The sequence below is a fragment of the Crinia signifera genome, chromosome 7 (genome assembly GCF_055691185.1).
Source record: "Crinia signifera chromosome 7, ASM5569118v1, whole genome shotgun sequence".
In the NCBI taxonomy this organism is placed as follows: domain Eukaryota; kingdom Metazoa; phylum Chordata; class Amphibia; order Anura; family Myobatrachidae; genus Crinia; species Crinia signifera.
In genome coordinates, this window is record NC_139223.1 from 165,859,917 (window position 1) to 165,880,838 (window position 20,922).

The 20,922-nt window shown below is 39.4% G+C and overlaps 1 protein-coding gene across 1 annotated transcript; it reads left to right on the plus strand.

Moving 5' to 3' along the window:
- The first annotated feature begins 12,636 nt into the window (after positions 1 to 12,636).
- Positions 12,637 to 13,578, plus strand: LOC146021274 (olfactory receptor 2D2-like). Its single transcript, XM_083155070.1, has one exon. The coding sequence runs from the start codon at positions 12,637 to 12,639 to the stop codon at positions 13,576 to 13,578; it is 942 nt and encodes a 313-aa protein (XP_083011196.1).
- Positions 13,579 to 20,922: the final 7,344 nt, after the last annotated feature.

Genomic DNA, 20,922 nt, shown 5'->3' on the forward strand with positions numbered 1-20,922 from the left:
TCAGCTTCATAAGCTCAAAGGAGCATGTGTCAATGATTTTAAACAATGCATCAAGGAATTCTTTTCTCTCATTACCAAATGTCGGATTTTTCATAATCCGTAAACCCCGCGGAATACGCTGGGAATCAATATAATTTTCTAAAGTTGTGATTTCCCAACTCAATTTCATCTCTTTCAGAGCGAGTTTCTCAAGCTCTGCACAAATTGAGTCGAGATCACCACATTCATCAGCCACATCTGTGTTACTCTGCTGTTTCTGATCTAATGCCTCATTAAATCTTTTATGGCAGTCTTCAAATCTTCTATTTCTAACATCCATTTTTATATCAAAAAAGATGAACACACCTAGGATAACCACAGGCTAATGAGGTACACAATTAGATACACAAAATAATTATGATAATGATCATCAACAGTATTAATACTAAGACAAATGCAGCACCTGGTAAAAGACGGTAAAAATTTTGGAAAAGGTATACCCAGCGCAAAAGTTCTTAGTATGAAGGAATGAAGTCCACAATGATCTCCACCATGTGTGCAGTTTTTCTCAACGGATCCTACCAAAGATCCAAGGATAGATACTTGCAAAAAAAGATGGAGAAAAACGCACCAATGAGCCAGATATAAACAACACTTTTACTTGTACTTATGCTCACATACATAGGGGTTTAGAATCATATGCTTGCCAGCCACATATAACATCCGATATCTGCACGAGATGGTATGCCGGATACACAGGAAAGGAAGCCGCTCAGCTGCCGACCAAGGACCCACGGACTCAGCGCTCACCACTCTCTGGACAACAGCCGCACATGCAGGATACACCGGTGGACAGATGGACGTCTCCACGTCGGACCAAGTTAGCCACGCCCAACGCGTTTCGTCAACAGGAAGGACTTCGTCAGGGGGTGTGGTTATCCCAGGTGAGTATGAGGTATATATAGCACTCAAACATTTTCCTTTTCAGGTGCAATCGGTTCAGCTAATTTATACAAACTAATTGGTTCTGGCAGGCATAGATATTACAAACATACAATGAATACTACAAACATCTTCAATAAATTGGCGCCTCCCATCAAACACATATATGATTATACAAATATTTTAAAAAAAAATTCTTTATATATATTCTATATCCAAATCCTATATATAAAAAAATATTTTATTTAGTAAGAATAACTATATAAAAATACATAAATATAAATATATCTAAAAACACATATATATATAATGCCACAATCTACAAAATAAACATCATATATGATTTATATTAATGATGGCGTCAACCTGTACAAAAAATACACAATTCAAAAGACAATTAGTGAAAAACAACAATAATAAAAACACATCATTTCATAATTATCAAAAAACTCGCATAAGCAATCTCATAGAATAGTGTGTCTCATTTAAAAGAGGTAGCAGCAAGAAAAATTAGCAAGAAAAAATCATCAAAATAGCAGCGAAGAATAAACAAATAATTCAAGAGAAATCTCATCAGTGATATCAAAAATTATTTCATATACACTCGAAATGCCGGACTGACATCACCTCTGCACTATCGATGCGGGCTTGCCATCTCTTAACAGCCCGAATGACAGAGCACAGCTCAACATTATCATCCGGACCAAAAGACAGCCGCACACACGCACCAACAACTTTACAGAAAAGGCGTGATGTCAATTATTATTATTATTATTTGCCAAAGGTGCACAAGCGCCTAGAAAAACCGCCTGGCCGACCTATAGTCGCCGGCATTGGATCTGCTACGTCGGCATTATCAGAATTTATAGACCTTCATATACGCAAATATGTATTAAATCTTGATTCCTATCTAAAAGACTCCACCCAGGTACTTAGAATGCTAGAAAATTTTGAGTGGCAAGATGACTTTTTATGGTGTACTATCGACGTAGAAGCGCTCTATACGTCTATCCCACATCAAGGTGGGATGGCGGCAATCAAATATTATCTTGACAGAGATACTGAGATTAATGATGGTTTCAAACGATTTTTATTGGAATGTATTCAGTTGGTGATGGAAAATAACTATTTTTTGTTCCAAAGTACATATTATCTCCAGCAACGTGGAGTTGCAATGGGGACTCCGTACGCCCCGAGCCTGGCCAATTTATATTTGGGCGAATGGGAAGAAAATAATTTAGAAATTAATGTACATCACAAATCGAACATAAAATGTTTTAAACGTTATATCGATGATCTCATCATCGTGTGGCAGGGCGATGAGGAGTCATTTAAAGAATTCCTTCTCAAATTAAATGTTAATACATACAACTTACGTTTCACTAGCAATTGCAGTAAAGAGAAAATTGAATTTCTAGATTTAGTACTGGATACAAAAAACTGGCCTGCTGATCCTAAAATCGGCACTTATACACATCTGAAAAGTGTCGACAGCAACAGTTATGTCGACTACAACAGTTGCCATTACCGGGGATGGCTTGATAATGTGCCTTACTCTCAGTATAGAAGAGTGAGAAAAAACTGTAGTTCTGATATTAAATTTGAAGAACAGGCCAGGATATTCGATGATCGATTTGCTGAGAAGCATTATCCTGATCAACTGGTAAAAAAATGCAAGGAAAAAGCGAAAAACCTTGAAAGGTCTGATTTGCTTAGTTATAAAACAAGAGCACAAAACGATGATATTTTTGTTCCCTTTATTACTACCTATAATGCTAATGGATCCCGCATCAGGGAAATTATTAATAAATACTGGGATGTTTTGTTGTTAGATCCCTTGCTTAAAACAGTGCTTCCTAAAAAACCACAGGTTGTTTTTAAGAGAGCAAATACGCTGAAATCCATTCTAGCCCCTAGCCAATTGAGAGAAGATGAAAAAACCGATTGGTTAAATCAAACTAAAGGCTTTTATCCTTGCAATAAGTGTAAGATTTGTAGACATGCTAGCAAGGATAGACTCAGATTTTCCAATGTTGATAATAGTAAATCATTTGAAATTAAGAGTAGGATGTGTTGCATAACAACTAACGTTATTTATCTCCTCGAATGTAGGTGTGGGAAACGATATGTGGGAAAGACTAAGAGGCAAATGAAACTGCGTGTGTTAGAACATGCACGTAGTATTCGAAATAAAGTGTCCCTACATAGTGTCCCACGACATTTCATACATTGTTGTAATTCCAATTTAGACCACCTAACATGTAAAGCTATTGAGCATGTAGTACTTGATGAGCGTGGTGGTGATATCCTCAATAAATTAAGTAAGAGGGAAACATTCTGGATATATACATTGGGAACTATGTCCCCACAAGGTCTGAATGAGGGATGTGACATCACGCCTTTTCTGTAAAGTTGTTGGTGCGTGTGTGCGGCTGTCTTTTGGTCCGGATGATAATGTTGAGCTGTGCTCTGTCATTCGGGCTGTTAAGAGATGGCAAGCCCGCATCGATAGTGCAGAGGTGATGTCAGTCCGGCATTTCGAGTGTATATGAAATAATTTTTGATATCACTGATGAGATTTCTCTTGAATTATTTGTTTATTCTTCGCTGCTATTTTGATGATTTTTTCTTGCTAATTTTTCTTGCTGCTACCTCTTTTAAATGAGACACACTATTCTATGAGATTGCTTATGCGAGTTTTTTGATAATTATGAAATGATGTGTTTTTATTATTGTTGTTTTTCACTAATTGTCTTTTGAATTGTGTATTTTTTGTACAGGTTGACGCCATCATTAATATAAATCATATATGATGTTTATTCTGTAGATTGTGGCATTATATATATGTGTTTTTAGATATATTTATATTTATGTATTTTTATATAGTTATTCTTACTAAATAAAATATTTTTTTATATATAGGATTTGGATATAGAATATATATAAAGAATTTTTTTTTTTAATATTTGTATAATCATATATGTGTTTGATGGGAGGCGCCAATTTATTGAAGATGTTTGTAGTATTCATTGTATGTTTGTAATATCTATGCCTGCCAGAACCAATTAGTTTGTATAAATTAGCTGAACCGATTGCACCTGAAAAGGAAAATGTTTGAGTGCTATATATACCTCATACTCACCTGGGATAACCACACCCCCTGACGAAGTCCTTCCTGTTGACGAAACGCGTTGGGCGTGGCTAACTTGGTCCGACGTGGAGACGTCCATCTGTCCACCGGTGTATCCTGCATGTGCGGCTGTTGTCCAGAGAGTGGTGAGCGCTGAGTCCGTGGGTCCTTGGTCGGCGGCTGAGCGGCTTCCTTTCCTGTGTATCCGGCATACCATCTCGTGCAGATATCGGATGTTATATGTGGCTGGCAAGCATATGATTCTAAACCCCTATGTATGTGAGCATAAGTACAAGTAAAAGTGTTGTTTATATCTGGCTCATTGGTGCGTTTTTCTCCATCTTTTTTTGCAAGTATCTATCCTTGGATCTTTGGTAGGATCCGTTGAGAAAAACTGCACACATGGTGGAGATCATTGTGGACTTCATTCCTTCATACTAAGAACTTTTGCGCTGGGTATACCTTTTCCAATATATATATATATATATATATATATATATATATATATATATATATATATGTGTCTCTTTCCAGTGCACTCACAGTAAATCCTTGTAATTGTCGCTGGGGTGCTGCGTGCAGATGCCAGAACGGCTTGTATGAGAGTCCAAGCGTATTGGTCTGATAATAGCCCAGTGGGATATATTAAAAGTGTGGCTCATGATTGAATCCCGAGAGAACTTAAAGGGGGTGCAAAATAAATAGAACAATAGGGAAAACCAGGGGCTAGTCTAGGGCTGAATAGGGGGCAGGGAAGGAAAAGGACGCGTCCGGTAGTAAAGGGAGAACTTTCTAGGCAAGGTAGGAGAGGTTAAAAAATAGGTCGAGTAAGGAATCATGAGCTATGAACCTGTTAATTTTTAATGTCAATGTAAATGTATATGTGTGTGTTTGTAATATAATGGAACGGACTGGCTCTGTATGTATGTAAATCAACCCGATTTTTATTGTGATGGAATGTATGTATGTATTTTGTCCTTTTGATATTGAAAATTAAATAAAGATGCAATACAAAAAAAAAAAACTGTTCATTCAGTCTCCTCCATCTTCTTATAGTGATACTTCCTCTTGGATTTCATGAGAAAGCATTATCTATGCCCACCTAGTTTCTAAACTGGCATAGCTATTGCTTCCTCAGCTACAGTACATATAATCTGCCAGTCCCCCAAACCAAGCCTAGAGTGATAATATGCAGCAAGATGGAGATATAATAAAAAGCTCAAGGTAAAAAGTTTTGATCTATTGCCCAGCATTGGACATGGTAGTTATCCAATTGGTAGGTAAAGTCCACCTGGATTGGTCCTTGTAATTGGCAAGTAATCCTCACATGTGCTGAACAAAGGAAATGGCAAGGGAAGCTGGTTATGTTAATGAAGGTGCTGGTCTGGAACAATATGGAATGGAAGCTCAACATGTTTTGGTGTGTGTGACTCATGCCTTCCCCAGGGGCAGTGTTAGTCTGATTAAATATAACTGACTGAGTACTGAGCTAACCACCCACCAACCAAATAAGAAGGTGAGCCTCTTTCTCCCCACATTGAGCCAACACCCCACTGAGTCTTCTCTTTACTTATTATTTTATGTATTGTTTTCAGGTGTACTCTATGTTTACCCTATATATTAAATATTATATGAAATAAGTTACAGATGGAGCCGGGCTCCCTCTTGCTGGCAAATCGCCAGAACTTCAGGCGTCTCAGCTTCCGGGCGGCGGGGCAACGGGAACCCTGTCCGTCTCCGCTTCAGGGAGACGGACATGGTTATGGGGGGGGGGGCGCTTCAGGTAGATGGACAGGGTTAGGGGGTGCGGGGAGGCGGTGGGGACCCCGGGTAAACGCCGACAAGCCGGCGGGGACCCGGGGGAACCATGCGAAAGGGGATGCACGAGATGCGCGCGTGTCCCCTTTCGCAGATACAGATAGCGGGTGGCGGGGGATGGAGGCTGGCGTCGCCATCGCCATCCCCTGCAAGGAAGAGACCCACTCCATCTGTACATTTATGTGACACATTTAGTCAGTGAAACATAGTACTGTTTATTATCTTTTATTTGGTCTGCACTCTTTAGAGCGTCTAACACACCCCTTAAGAACAGCTGCTAGGATACACTCCTCCCCATTTTCCATACAGAAGACTGACGTCACCTGCTGGGCTGTCACAGACAGCTGGTGAAATAATTGCAGTAGAAATCCTACTATTACTCAAGAATGTCAAGACCAGTGAGTAACTTCCACCACAGTCCATATCAGCTCAGTGTGTTTAAACCTGGTCCCCCACCATCCCATGGACCCTCAGCATTTCATTACATCACAACATTCTCCTCAGCAATGGTGTAACAAAAATCTGGAAAATGTCAGCACCTCCACCCAGTCCAGCCACCCACCCTCACCTGCCAATGCTAGATCTGTAGCTGGGACCTGCAAATCTACTTGTTTGTGGTCCCATGGCAATCCTCCTGCTACCATTAAAAATGTCCCTTGCTGCCACCTCACAGCAGACAGTTATTTAAGATGATATTGGAGAACACCACCTCCTCTAGCAATCCTTAATAACTGTCTGCTGTGAGGAGGTGGGCATTTTGCAAGGGACATTTTTATTTGTAGCAGGAGGATCACTGGGACTTCAGACATGTAGATCTGCAGGTCCTTGCAGCAGGGCAGCAAAATTCCCTCCAGACCTATAGTGCCCATACTTAACCAGCATCTCTAACTCACTGCAGGGTCTGTCAGGGCTTTTGCTATGTCACTAGTCATCAGTTCATCAACACCATCCACAGGATCTCATCACCTTCCCCTGCCGTAAACCTGATTGCCTTCATAAGCCACCGCCCCCAACAACATGTTCAGTGGCGTAGCTACGTTTTGGGCGCCCCCCCCGCCGTTAGGGGGGGGCGCCCCCCCGCCCCGCTAAGCACCCCTACCCCCCCCTGCCCCGCCGCCGCCCATGCAAACCCCCCCTCAATCCCCCACAGCCTTACCTATCGCACTGGTCCCGGCGGCTCCGTGCTTCTGCTGAGGACCACCAGAAAATGGCCGCCCCCATACAGCAGACAGTTTCAGAGAACTGTGTGCTATATGGGTGCGGCCATTTTCTGGTGGTCCTCAGCAGAAGAATGGAGCCGCCGGGACCAGCGCGATAGGTAAGTCTGCGGGGGATTGGGGGGGTTAACTATAGCACCGCAGCCCCCGGCGCCCCCACATGCACAGCGTCCCCCCCGCGGTGGCGGGGGCTGCGGTGCTATAGTTATGCCGCTGAACATGTTCAGCCACAGCCTCTATCATCTCATCATGATCATCCATCATCACCATGATCACTCACAGTATGGATAACTGTCTGTGGATGTTTCAAATGGCTTTCCAATTTTGTACAACCAATGTAAAGTTTCATTACATGGTTTCATATGATACCGTCTAGGCAATCTCTTCATTATATCAAAATTGGCAGGGCAGATGTAACATGTATAGAGAGAGTTAAATTTGGGTGGGGTGTGTTGAAACTGAAATCTAAATTGCAGTGTAAAAATAATACAGCCATGCATAGAAACAAAATAAATCACACAAATCTAACTCTCTCTGCACATGTTACATCTGCCCCACCTGCAGCGCACATGGTTTTGCCCATTTTGAGAACAAATTTGTACTACAATCAGATCTGAATAAGGGCCTTTGTTTTTGTTCAGAATTTTATTACGTACTTGTTTAAAGCTTCATTTATTTAGATTTATAAAGTTTAAAACTTAAAGTTTTAAAACAATCTCTGAGCAAGAGTGTCCCTGGCTAAACACAACAGAGAGATGACATTTTTATATATTAGTTTTTTTTATAGAACATTAAATTAATTGTACTTTGGAGACATACGGTATGAACTAGGGTATAACACACTGAGGAATATCGAAGCTGTATTACTAGGGGCTCTTCTGACAGGTGAGATTCAGTATTGGATGTTTGCAGAGTCTGTAGTCAGTATAAGGTATGACTTAGTATTTCCAGAGCTAATCTTTAGACATTTTTAATCAAGTTATCAAATCAGATGTTTAGAATTTTTTAAGTAGATTTTTGCATTTAAATAGGATCAATTATAAAACATATTTTAGATCAGGGGTGGCCAAACCGGTCCTCGAGATCTACCAACGGTCCATGTTTTCCAGGTTACCTAGCTGGTGCACAGCTGCAGTCATTACTAACTGTAACATTTTAAAATATGCAGCATTAATTCTACTATAGATCCACAGGTTGCTGGGAAAACATGCACCGTTGGTAGATCTTGAGGACAGGTTTGGCCACCCCTGTTTTAGATGCTTAAAAAAGTGTTTTATGCAGAACAAATATTTTTAGCCACATTTAAGGTTACATGTACTGTATGAGTGTGTACATTTTTAAAATAATAATAAATACTATGGGGGAAATGTAACATGTTGTGGGAATTAGAATGTAAGAGATGTTGGAGAGTTTTCTGAGAGTTTTGGATTTTCCCAAGCAGCTTTTAAAAAAAAATGGAAAAACTCTCCCAAAATCTCTCACTTTCTGATTCTCACACACTACAGGTTGAGTATCCCGTATCCGTGCATCCCTTATCCGAATTATTCCAAAAACGTGGTTTTTGGAATCATTCAAATCTTTTTTTTTAACAACCCTCTTTTCATACTTACCAAGTCCCAGGGCGTCCACAGCAGGCCTCCGGCATCTTCTCCAGGGTCTCCAGCGGTCCCAGGAATGCATTGCGCGAGTGTGCGCGCGCGCCGGTGACGTCACCGATGCGCGCGCACACTCGCGCAATGCATCCTGGGACCGCTGGAGACCCAGAGAAGATGCCGGAGGCCTGCTGTGGACGCCCGGGGACTGCGTGGACGCCGAGGGACCACCGAACACCATCAGGGGACAGGTAAGTATGCCTAAAAAAAAATAATTCCAAAAACCGAAAAATTCCCCTATCCGGAATGCTCGTGGTCCCGAGAATTTCGGATAGGGGATACTCAACCTGTATTACATTTGTCCCTATAACTCTTATTTCACACATACAAATGATTAACTGATTAATGTTAAATTCCACACACATGTAAAAGTAGAAATCAAATGTTTGAAAATATGAGTAAAGGTAACTGTGCTAACATAACAATGGTCCAGGGATATGCATAAAATAGGATATATTTAATAAATGAATATTAAAACATAGTTTATATTTGAAAAAAAATATTGAGTAAAATTCACCCATATATGAGAAAGAGTCAAATTATTGCACTGAGGGGGTGATTCAGTTTGGTTTGCAAAAGCAAACTCCTTCTTTAAAGGACAAAACCACGCTGCACTGCAGGCGGGGCAGATGTAACCTGATAGAGTTAGATTTGAGTTATTTAGTTTCTGTGCAGGGTAAATAATGGCTGCTTTATTCTTACAATTGCAATTTAGATTTCAGATTGAACACACGCCAACCATTTGTAACTCTCTTTGCACATGGTTTTGGCCATTAGAGAGAGAATTTGCTTTTGCAAGCCGACCTGAATTAGGACTTGAATGTGATAGCAGAATCTCTGTTCCTATAACGCCCTAGTTATAGTGAGTCCCAATGTAAGTCCAGTTACGCTTTAGTTGTCATTGCATACGGCTGTGGCCAGAGTTTATCTGTGGGTCTAGATTGAAGTGGGCCATTATTAAAGTGGGAAAACTGATTCATAACTTCAGCGTTATACCAGCGTTACACCGAAATGAAACTGAAGGACAAAATAACAACTGAGAAAACCAAAGTCTGCTTTGAGTGAGTTAAATTCATTCACACAACATACTACTCCTGGCTGCTTAATCTGGCAATTCAACCATAATATCATCTTTTTACATCTGCAAACAACTTTTACTATCACTGTTAAAGCTTGTACTTGCACTGTCAGTTTTGAAAATGACCAGCTGTACCTCTAATGACCTCACCTCTCCTGCTCTTCCATTGATAGTAGGTGTCCCCCAACATTTTATTCTTTGCCCTCTTCTTTTCTTTCTCTATACGTCCTCTCTGGGTGAGCTCATGTGCTCACTTGACTTTCACTATCACATCTATGCTGATAATACTGAAATCTACCTCTCCTCTCCTGATCTCTCTACCTCTATCCTCACTCATATCTCCAACTGTCTCTCTGCTGTCTACTCTTGGATGACCCAGCATGACCCCTTCCCACCCTCCTGCATAAAACCCGACCATCTCTCATCCTAACCTACTGTTTATGCCCACTTCTTTCCCTTCTGTGTTACCCCTGTCTGTCTAACCCTCCCCTTTAGACTGTAAGCTCTCACGAGCAGGGCCCTCTCTCCTCATGTGCCTTTCTTAAAATATATAAACCACTGCCACCCTGATGATTGCTTCAGTGTCCTGTCCCCTGATGCAACTATCCATATTAACCATGTACTTGTCCTAAATTGTCTTGTAATGTAATTTGTTATGTGTTTTTGCTCATAACTATGCTCTGTAAAGCGCTGCTGAATCTGTGTGCACTATATAAGAAACTGTTAATAAATAAATAGGTTGTCCCAAGTATCTCTTTATATCTGGTGGCTTTATGAGGTTTGCATTCCCCTCTCCTCAAGAGCAGGTTTAGTCAATATTGCCATAATAGAGAGTATTCTTCAAACAAGCATATGGATTTCTCTTCTTTAAACAAGCACCACATTTCGTAAAAAGATGGTAAAGTTATGGATTTCTCTTAGGTCCACTGTCCAACAAATGGAAAGTTCTAGGAATGGTCCAGTCATAAAGTACTAAAATTGCTTGAAAGTGCAGTTCAGATGGGTGATGTACAAGTGTTGAATTCACTATATACAGTATCAGCAACAACTCAAGTTTTAACTTTCATATTGAAATTGTGCTCCTATTGTGATAATGGATCCAACCAATATATCAAAGAATGCTTAATCATATAAACACATGAAACTAAAAATAATGAAAAACAGAAAGAAAATTAAATTCCAGCTTCAGTATGTATGTATGTATGTATGTATGTATGTATGTATGTATGTATGTATGTATGTATGTAATAATGTCCTTTGAGAAAGCTGTCAGTTGGACAGCAAAACATGTTAGGGAGCACCTCCTGATTTTATTGGGTCTTTCTGGTCTGAATTGGACTTCCCATTTTGGAGACCATTCTTGCAATTCTGCTACAACTTGGGCTAACAGCCGAAATTACCTTTTGGGATACCACCACCTGCATACTGAGGATTACAATTTCACACAATTGTTGAGGATTTTCCACAATCCAACTGGAGTTTACACCCATCCTCCAGCGTGATTACAATCCGGCAAGGTTGATGGACCCCTAATTCATCCAGCTATAGGATAGGATGGACCTACCCAAGGAAAACTAAACACGTGCAAGTGTTTCCAATAAAGGACTACTAACGGGACTTCAGACCAATAAGTATAAAACCCATAACTTTTTAAATATATCTTTTTTTATATATTTTTCTTTTATATCATACTGAATTGCAATTAATTGTCCTATATATGTTTTTATACCATATTAAGTGTTTATTGATTTCAGTGCATATTACCAATTAACGAATAAATAATACATATTGCTTTTTACAATTTAAACAATTGATTCAATTTTATAGCTCTCCACCATAGCTTTTTGTTATATGTAAGAATGTCTGTATGCTCTTCTATTACATTAGACTATATCTTCATCTTATTCTTCTCGTATGTATCATATTAGGGTTCCCTATATTTAAGATCCCTATATGATATCTAAAATGTAGCAATCTCTATAGCAATCTGGCATTTAATGACCCTAGAATACATACAGTATATATATATTTTTACATTACATTTTAAAATAACATGGCTGTCTGATTACAAGGTCAGTCTTGCTGTATTACAATACAATATCATTACCTACTGAAAAAGATAGCCTTCTAACAGTATAGTGATTTCTTATATTGTGATGCACTAACAGATGTTCATTATCTTAGAATAAGAAAATTATTTGAAATTGATGTTATCATTAAGTTAACAAAATTAACAAAGTTCTAAGCTGGACTATACACAGGTCTTCTTTAGAGCACATATCCCTGTATCTAACAGACACCCCATGTGTGCATTTTTTTTACATTGTATGAATAGGAAAATGATGTATCACTAATTGCACTATTAATAGAGTGACTTTAGTGATAACAAACTTTTTGGAAAGTGCTATTTGTGTTTAAAGTAGCAAAAACATTTAAATATATGTGTACTGTACATAGAACCTCTACTACTAACTTGTGTCTATAACGCAGTATGGATCTGCTTAAAATCAAGTGATTAAATAGACAAGTTTTCACCAAGTGTTATTAGTGAGTGTTTGAACAAATTGACTCTAAACATTAGAAGAAGATGGTGGCCCGTCGCTGCCCTGAATAATGTCAATGAGTTAAGTTAGAGTAATTTTCAGTGATTTTCATTGAAATTGCATTCATTATATCTGTTGCAATAAGTGCAGTTAGTGTATTTATAAAGTACAATTTCTTGATTTTTGTTTCCAGTTTATAACAATTTAATAAGCAGCAAACAAAAAACGTAAGTAACAGATACTGTAACTGAGATAATTTTCTATTTTTTTTTAAAGAATGCCTTGGAAAAATAAAACCATCATAAAAGAATTTATTCTTCTTGGACTTACCGATGATCCCAGGACACAAGTTATTCTCTTCTTTGTCTTCCTGCTTGTGTGTATGATCGTTTTATTTGGAAATATCTCCATCATTATATTAATCCTGTCCGATGTCAGTCTTCACACCTCTATGTATTTCTTTCTGTTCAACCTCTCGTTTCTGGATCTCTGCTGTACATTCTCCACTATGCCGATGATGCTGAAAGATCTGATGTCAGTAAAGAAAACAATCTCATTTGCTGAATGTGCAACACAAATGTATATTTATCTCTCCTTAGGGGAGACAGAATGTATTCTGCTTGCTGTTATGGCTTATGACCGTTACGTAGCTATATGTTATCCCTTACATTATACCACTATTATGAGTAAGACGGTTTGTGTCAGATTAGCCACCGGTACATGGATATGTGGGTTCCTTCTCTCTATTTCTCATGTAACTCTTACACTCAGTATAAATCTTTGTGAAAATAACAAAATTAATCATTTTTTTTGTGAAATGCCAGAAGTATTATCACTGGGCTGTGAAAACATTTCATTTATTGAATTTATCGTTTTTGTTGAAGGTGTGGTTGTTCTTATGATACCAGTTACATTTATTATAATATCTTATTCTCGGATAATTTTTTGTATCTTAAAAATGAAATCTTCTGCCGGTCGACGGAAATCTTTCTCCACCTGTGGGTCTCACATATTGGTTGTGATAATGTTTTATGGCTCAGCTATGGCCACCTACATGAAACCCAGGTCAAGCTCTCTAGCAGGAAAAGACAAATTTATTGCTATATTTTATGTAATTATTACACCAATGCTGAATCCTTTGATTTATACTCTTAGGAATAGTGATGTAAAAGCAGCATTTCTAAAATTAAAAATGAAAAAATTATTTCTGCTGCCTTAAATTTAGGAAATAGACTCAAAAATAGAGCTGATCAAGTCTGTATTATGTTACATTTTCCAAGCTCTTGGTTTTGTTGTCCAAAATTTCAGGACATGATTTTATTTCTAATAATCAATGGAGCAGCGATCAATCATTACAGGATAGAATTCCTTTAGCAGCTGCTCACAGTATGTGGTATCCAAACCCCATACACAATTACTATAATAATAGTACAATGGTTTGGTCACTCCAACAATCCTGGATAATACAGTATGTAGCTAATTCATAAAAATATATAAAGCTACAATGATAAGACCTAAATATCAACAATGTTGGCATATGTACAGTATATGTAAAACTCCACACACCCTAGGTGACCCTGGCCACGGCTGATATAGTTAACAATATCAGCCACGGTTGCATATATTGAGTGTACACAGTAAATGTACTGTTCAGTGGCATTAACAGGAATCGCTGAACATTGGGGTCATTTGCATATATTGCTAAATTTTAATTGAAGAATCGATAATATATAAAAATTGAACATGCAATTTGGATTGACTTAAAAAAATCACTTACCATGGAAGAAAAATATTCAAATTCACCTCCAACGAAACGTCTTGAATGTAATTATGTAACATTGCAATGCCATCAAGGCAATCCAGATGATCTGAGAGTATATTGAAAATATAATGGCCACCTTAAGAGGTGGAGATAGGTTCAGGAGGTTATGCAGACAGGAGCTTTATGCTTTATTGGATTCATCAAGTAGGATCAATCCATCCTGGAGGTCTAACTGAAGCTTAAGAATATAACAGTGTGATCTAGAATTTTGATCCCATTCTATCCCCCCCCCCCCTTTTTGTGATATTAATTTGGAATATTTGATTTCTGATTAGTATAAATGGGAAAAATAATATATTTTATACTTTTGGGATAAAATTCTACAGAAACTTAAATCCTAATATGTCCTAAACCGATGGACTATAAGTAAGCTTTGCAGGTTGCGTAATATTTCCGCCAACAGTTATCCTTTTTTTCCTAACTATGGGCGTACCTATGAGTAACGCCACGTAGTGTACCTTAACAGAGTTCCTCATGCTACAATGACACCCTTATGGCTGTATCATACAGTATATGTCTCTTCAGCTATGTCTGCTTATTGCGCATAATTTACATGAAACTTGGTATAAATGAGGAGTAAGTGTACAAAATCCTTTACCGCATGTATTTAGTCCCTTACAGACACAAATGGATAACAAAGTATAAAAGGTTACAAGAGATACATTTTCATACACAGACTTACAATAACAACATTATAAGGGAAAAACAAATGTTAGTACAATCAGATACAGTACAACCACATCAATACATAAAGAACAGTTACCGTCTCTCACTCGCAGCGTTACCCGGACCAGGGATCTGTATTTAAATAGTTGAGCACAGTCCAAGTTAAGTCCCTGGTCCGGGAGCAGAAATATATAGGGTCTAAACAATAAGGCACATTAAAGTTCTTTATTAGTCAAGAGGTCAGGTTTCACCTCTCCTTATTGGTACAGTAAGGATGCAAAGCTGGTTCTTTTGTTCTAGGCTTCGTCAACATGTCCAGGGGTCCCTGCTGTGCATCTGGTTAAAACTGGATTCTGTCTGTTACTTTTTCCTCCTGCCAATATATAAATTTTCATGTGTACATTCCATAACTTATGAATGATATATGCTAGGTTTTCCAACCAAACACTGGAGCACTGCAAGTGAGATGCTGATTACACAGATACTGAACATGACAGTGAAAAATCATGTATTATGGGGCAGATGTTACTTGTTTAGAGAGAGTTAGATTTGGTTGGGGTTTTACTTCAAACTGATATCTATATTGCAGTGTAAAATTGCAGTGTAAAATAAAGCAGCCACTATTTACCCTGCACAGAAACAAAATAACTCACCCAATTATAATTATCTCTGCACATTTTACATCTGCCCCCCTGCAGTGCACATGGTTTTGTCCATCTAAGAAGGATTTTGTCAGAAAGAGTGAACTAGAATAAGGCCCTATGTGTATTATTATGGCTGTCATTACATTCACACAATTCTCCTACTCTCCCCCGTATGCTCTTTATGTAAATATGCGAACGTAAATGGCGGCCACAATATGCTAGCGCAGTGTAGATGCAATCCAACTTTGACAGTCCTGCCTTAGACAGTAATATAAAACTCACAATTCACATTCTCTGTAAACATAATTTTTTTTCACAAACAACATTTCTTTCTGGTAAGGAGAAAAAAATGTAAAATTTGGGGTGATATGGACATGTGTATATGGTTTTATGTTTTGGGGCAGAAATAGATCATCATGCACAATACAGCTAAATCTAAATTATGAGTAAATGGGGAGAACCATTTTCCTGATGGTATAAAAGGGGGTGTTGTACAGATGGAGCGCCTGTCATGCTAGCAGGGGCTGGTGATAGAATCACCAGCCCCTGCCAGCCACTGTGCCCCCCCAGCCATCAGAAGGGGGTGCATGCGCACAAGATGCTTGCATGGCCCATACTGACTAGGAATCTCTGAGCCCAATCTCCTAGTCCAGAGAACCATTTCATGGGATTCAGCCAGGCAGCCCACTCACTGACTTTCTCTCTTACTATTCTATTCTGTCCTGAATTCCCATTTAAGCTGGAATATCTCATCCATCCTGTGATCGATGATCTCCTCCGGGTCTTCAGTGCAGTTTGTAATGTATGATCAACACTTTACCCCATACTGAGTGGCAGTGGTGACACAATACCCTCCTGTCATGGCCGTCATGTAGTTTAGGACCATCCTACACTCTCTCTTATAAGCTTACAAATCCTTTCCTGTCTGAAGCTTTCATCATATATTTCCGTTATGTTGTTGAGTAGGCTTGCTAAGGCTTGGATATATTTAAAGTTTAAAACTCCCCATGCCATATGGGTGATGTCTAAAGCGATGAGGAGTTGAATCCTGAAATACTCATGGATCAAATCTGAAGCTAACAACCAATCCCTTTTGGGGATTTGGTTATAATGAGTATGAGTGTAAGGAATGGGTATACCTTGGTGTACTTTTACCATCTCTGCCCAAATAACACACTCCAACGTAGTTCATGGAGAGCCATTTGTATGCCCGTCTGCCACAGATATAATAGATATCATCAGGGAGAATATAGGGGACAGAATACTTCATGATCTTATCACATAATATCCACACAAAAATCCTGTCCCCTCCTCCCTGATCTGTTCCACACAGGTTTCTGGCTGCTGAGTCTTGGCACAGTAGCCTGCTGATCATCTGCCGGACATCACCTTTTCCTGTTTAACAGTATAGATATACTTGTAATGTCCACTGTCCCTAATAACCCAGCCAGGGTACAGTCTTCATTAAAGTTTGTATCATGGAATGTGGAGGGCCTCAACACCCCAATTAACAGACGTAATAAGTCACCTGAAATGTCTTCGACCAGATGTAGCCTTTTTGCAGGAGACGCATTGGGATATTAAATACCCCAATGTGATAAAGGATACATGGATTGGTGAATTTTGGGTGGCCTCTTTCACGGCTAAACATAGAGGTGTCTTAATCCTATTTCAGAAACATTTGCCATACACTATCAAAGACACCAGGATAGACCCGGAAGGCCACTTTTTGTTCATTAAAGGAATTCTTCATGGATCCCTTTTTACTTTGGTCACTATATATGCCCCTCCAAGTCCTAATAAAATGTTTTCACCTCTATATACACCAAGTTGTTAACATGGCAGGAGGGTGAATTGATTATAGGGTGAGATTTCAATAATGTTCTGTCTGAAGGGTTGGATAGATCAGGGAACAGAGTATCTGCTGGAGGTAGGGTTGGCTCCTCCCCCTGATTGTTATTTCTTTATTCATTGCAGCTGTGTGACCCTTGGAGGTGCCAACACCCTGTTTCATGGGATTACACCTTTTCTTTACACCCCCACCATACATCATCTCGTATCGACCTTTGGTTAATTTCTAATTCTCTCTATCAACGGTTCTTGGACTCAGGAATTGGCCTCATTGATTTGTCGGATCATGCTCCAATTTGGTTCACACTGTTTCTCCAAAATCACAACATATAACTAGAGATTCCCCTCCTACCTGGTCCGATCTACTGATTTTAAGCTGCATCTGGAGAATGCCTTACACACATAAACTTCTGATAAGGGGTCGCAACTAGAAGATATCCAACTATTCGGGGCAGCATCAAAATTGGTTATTAGGGGTCAGCTAAAGGAGTATGTGGCCAGGAGACGAAAGAAATTAAACTTAATCTTAACTGAACATAGCAAGTGCTTAGCCATAGCTTATAATGATTTGCTTGTAACTAACTCTGAGATGGCATGGACACTGTATTTAGAAGCTAAACGTGCTTATGATGCATTGTGTATGGAGTGGGCCCAATTTACACATGATATTAACCACAATAAATATTTCCGAGGCTCTAACAAATCTGGGAGATTGTTGGCCAATTTGATACGCTCACAGTCCTCGCCCCTGCATATATTAAAAACTGTCACCCCCTCTGGCTCCCTGACTTCAGGGGCTCTGGAGAGTTTAGTTGCATTTCAGTCCAACTACAAACAACTTTATGCGGCCCCACCGGATAGACCCCTTGAGGGTATACAATTCCTACAACAAGCTAATTTACCAACACTTACTGATGAGGAAAGTGACTCTCTTGTTACCCCTGTTATAGAACGGGTATTGTTGTTCATTAATAAATCTTTAGAAAAGGTAAATCTCCTGGCCCAGATGGCTTTGGAGCCGAATACTACCAGATGCTAAAAGACTGAATGATTCTCCACTTTCTTTCCTTATACAACTCCTTGCTGACGGTAACAATGTCCCCTCCTGAATTTACAGGTGCCCGCATTGTAGTGCTCCCTAAGTCAGGGAAAGATCCCTCCATGGTACATTCATATAGACCCATCTCCCTCCTCAATCAAGATCTTTACCAAACTGTTAGCCCAGTGATTACAACCGATCTTGCATAGAATATTACATCCAGCTCAAAATGGATTTGTGAGAGGCCGCACCTCCGTACACAACAGCCACATGTTAGTGTCCGCCATATTATGTTTGCAGGACCTGGACAATAGAGAGGCTATTATTGTCAGCTGCGATGCTGATAAGGCCTTTGATCGCGTCTCCTGGTCCCACCTTCAAAGAGTATTTTAAATACAATCATTTGGCCCAGACTTCATAATTTTTTTTAATATGCTTTATTCTCTGCTGGAAGATTGTATTACTGTAAATGGTTTAAACTCCTCACCATTTAGGTTATCTAGGGGGACGAGACAGGGCTGCCCCCTATCCCCGCTACTATTTAATTTGGCCCTAGACCCCCATTTTCTCATGAGGCTTCCTGGCGGGGAGTAGATCTCGGTGGGACTGAGGTGAAAGTGTCAGCTTTTGCCGATGACCTTCTACTGTATATTAGCAACCCCAAGGATGCCCTACCCAGGCTACAGAGCATTCTGGGTACATTCAGCGATATCTCTGTTTTTTTGGTAAACTTCCAGAAGACTGAGGCACTGGCCTTACACTCAGAGGCCAGGCTGAAATGGGGCTCCAACTTCCCCTTTCGTTGGACCTCTGGGTGCTTAGTATACCTCGGTCTCCGATTTCCTAGAGATGTCGCTGATTTATATTCAGTAAATTTCTCGCATTTTATCTCCCAAACTATAGCTGGCTTTGATAGATGGAAACACTTACCACTCTCTTATATTGGCAGATGTCACCTATTTAAGCTGGTATCCTTCCTGCGACTCCTTTACCCAGTCCAGATGCTTCCATTTCTACTGATCAAAAATGACATCTCCAGATAGGGCACTTGTCAAATTTATATGGGCTGGCAAGCGTCCTAGGATATCTCAGTTGAAATTACAACAGCCACCACTTCTTGGGGGACATTTATTTGCCTTACATACAGGACTATGCCTTGGCATCAAATTTGCGTTATGCACTGGACTGGGTGGGGGTAACTATACTTACAGATCCTTTGACCAATCCTTTCTCTGAGACACCACCCTAGATGCATTGCTACACACTCCAGTCTCTTCTTTCCCGGCACACTTGAAAAATAACCCATTTATTTACTCCCCCTACTTAGCTTGGCAATCCACTCGAAAATGACTACACCTCCCAACTACTGTATCTATGTTTCTACCATTGACACATAATACTGGTTTTCAGGGAGGAAACCCTGATACTGTATTTACTAGTTGGCACCTTCAGGGACTCCGCTCAATTCATCAATTTTTGGAGGAAGACCAATCTACAGTTATGAGCTTGTCCCACTTGAGGGAATGATACCCCTTAATCACCATACCCTTGTTTGCATACTTCCAATCCCGAAGCTATGTTATAAAACTCTTCCCCAGACTTTTAACAGCGGAGTCTGATAAAACATTTGATACTATGGTGATAAATCGTAAGGGAGGTCATATGCCCACATCTTTGCTTTACAATTATTTCTGTGTAAAATAGGACTCTCCCAGGTTACCATTGGGTTGACTCGTTGGTCTGAGACCTTCCAGTATCTTACAATACAATCCATTATTAAGTCATCAGTCACACTGAATAAGCAAATAATCTCCGAAATGCAATTCAAAATATACTATACACCCAAACTACGTTATCTAATGGGTATATCCGATAATGCCAATTGTTTTAAATGCTCTATTCCAGAAGCCGACATTTATCACTGTTTGTGGTACAGTGATATAGTGCAATCCTTTTGGTTAAAAGTACAACACTACATCAACCACACACTATTTATCCCTTTTACTGTAACAGATTCTTGGGCATTTTGGAATATTTACCCCCCTGACATCTCTACTATTCCACCTCAAGCAACTAGAGGTCTACCAGCTGAGGTTGCAGTGGTTGCTAAAAAAAAAAACATACTTTCAAAATGGATACATATTGATACACTCTCTTGCAACTTATGCTCCCACGTCTACAGTTTCTCTTTCAAATGGACTGGATTGAATGCTCAGTTGATATAGAATCAAGGGCACTGACATTTTTTAAAGTTTGGTTGCCATACATTATTTCCTTTACAGATCTTGAAAAAGACTGTATTAGACAATTTGTTAAATTATCTACATGGTACAATATGGCTACTGTATAATTAGGACACCCCCCCTTCTGATACTTCCACATAACATATGTATATGGTGACCACTTGCGTTGTTACTATACAACCACTTCATTTTATGTTCCTGCAGTATATTGTGTTATGTAAAGTATCCTACTGTATTGAAAAATTCCATTTTCTCTGGGTGCCAGCTGGGGACCCGACAGTCGGGATCCCGACAGGCA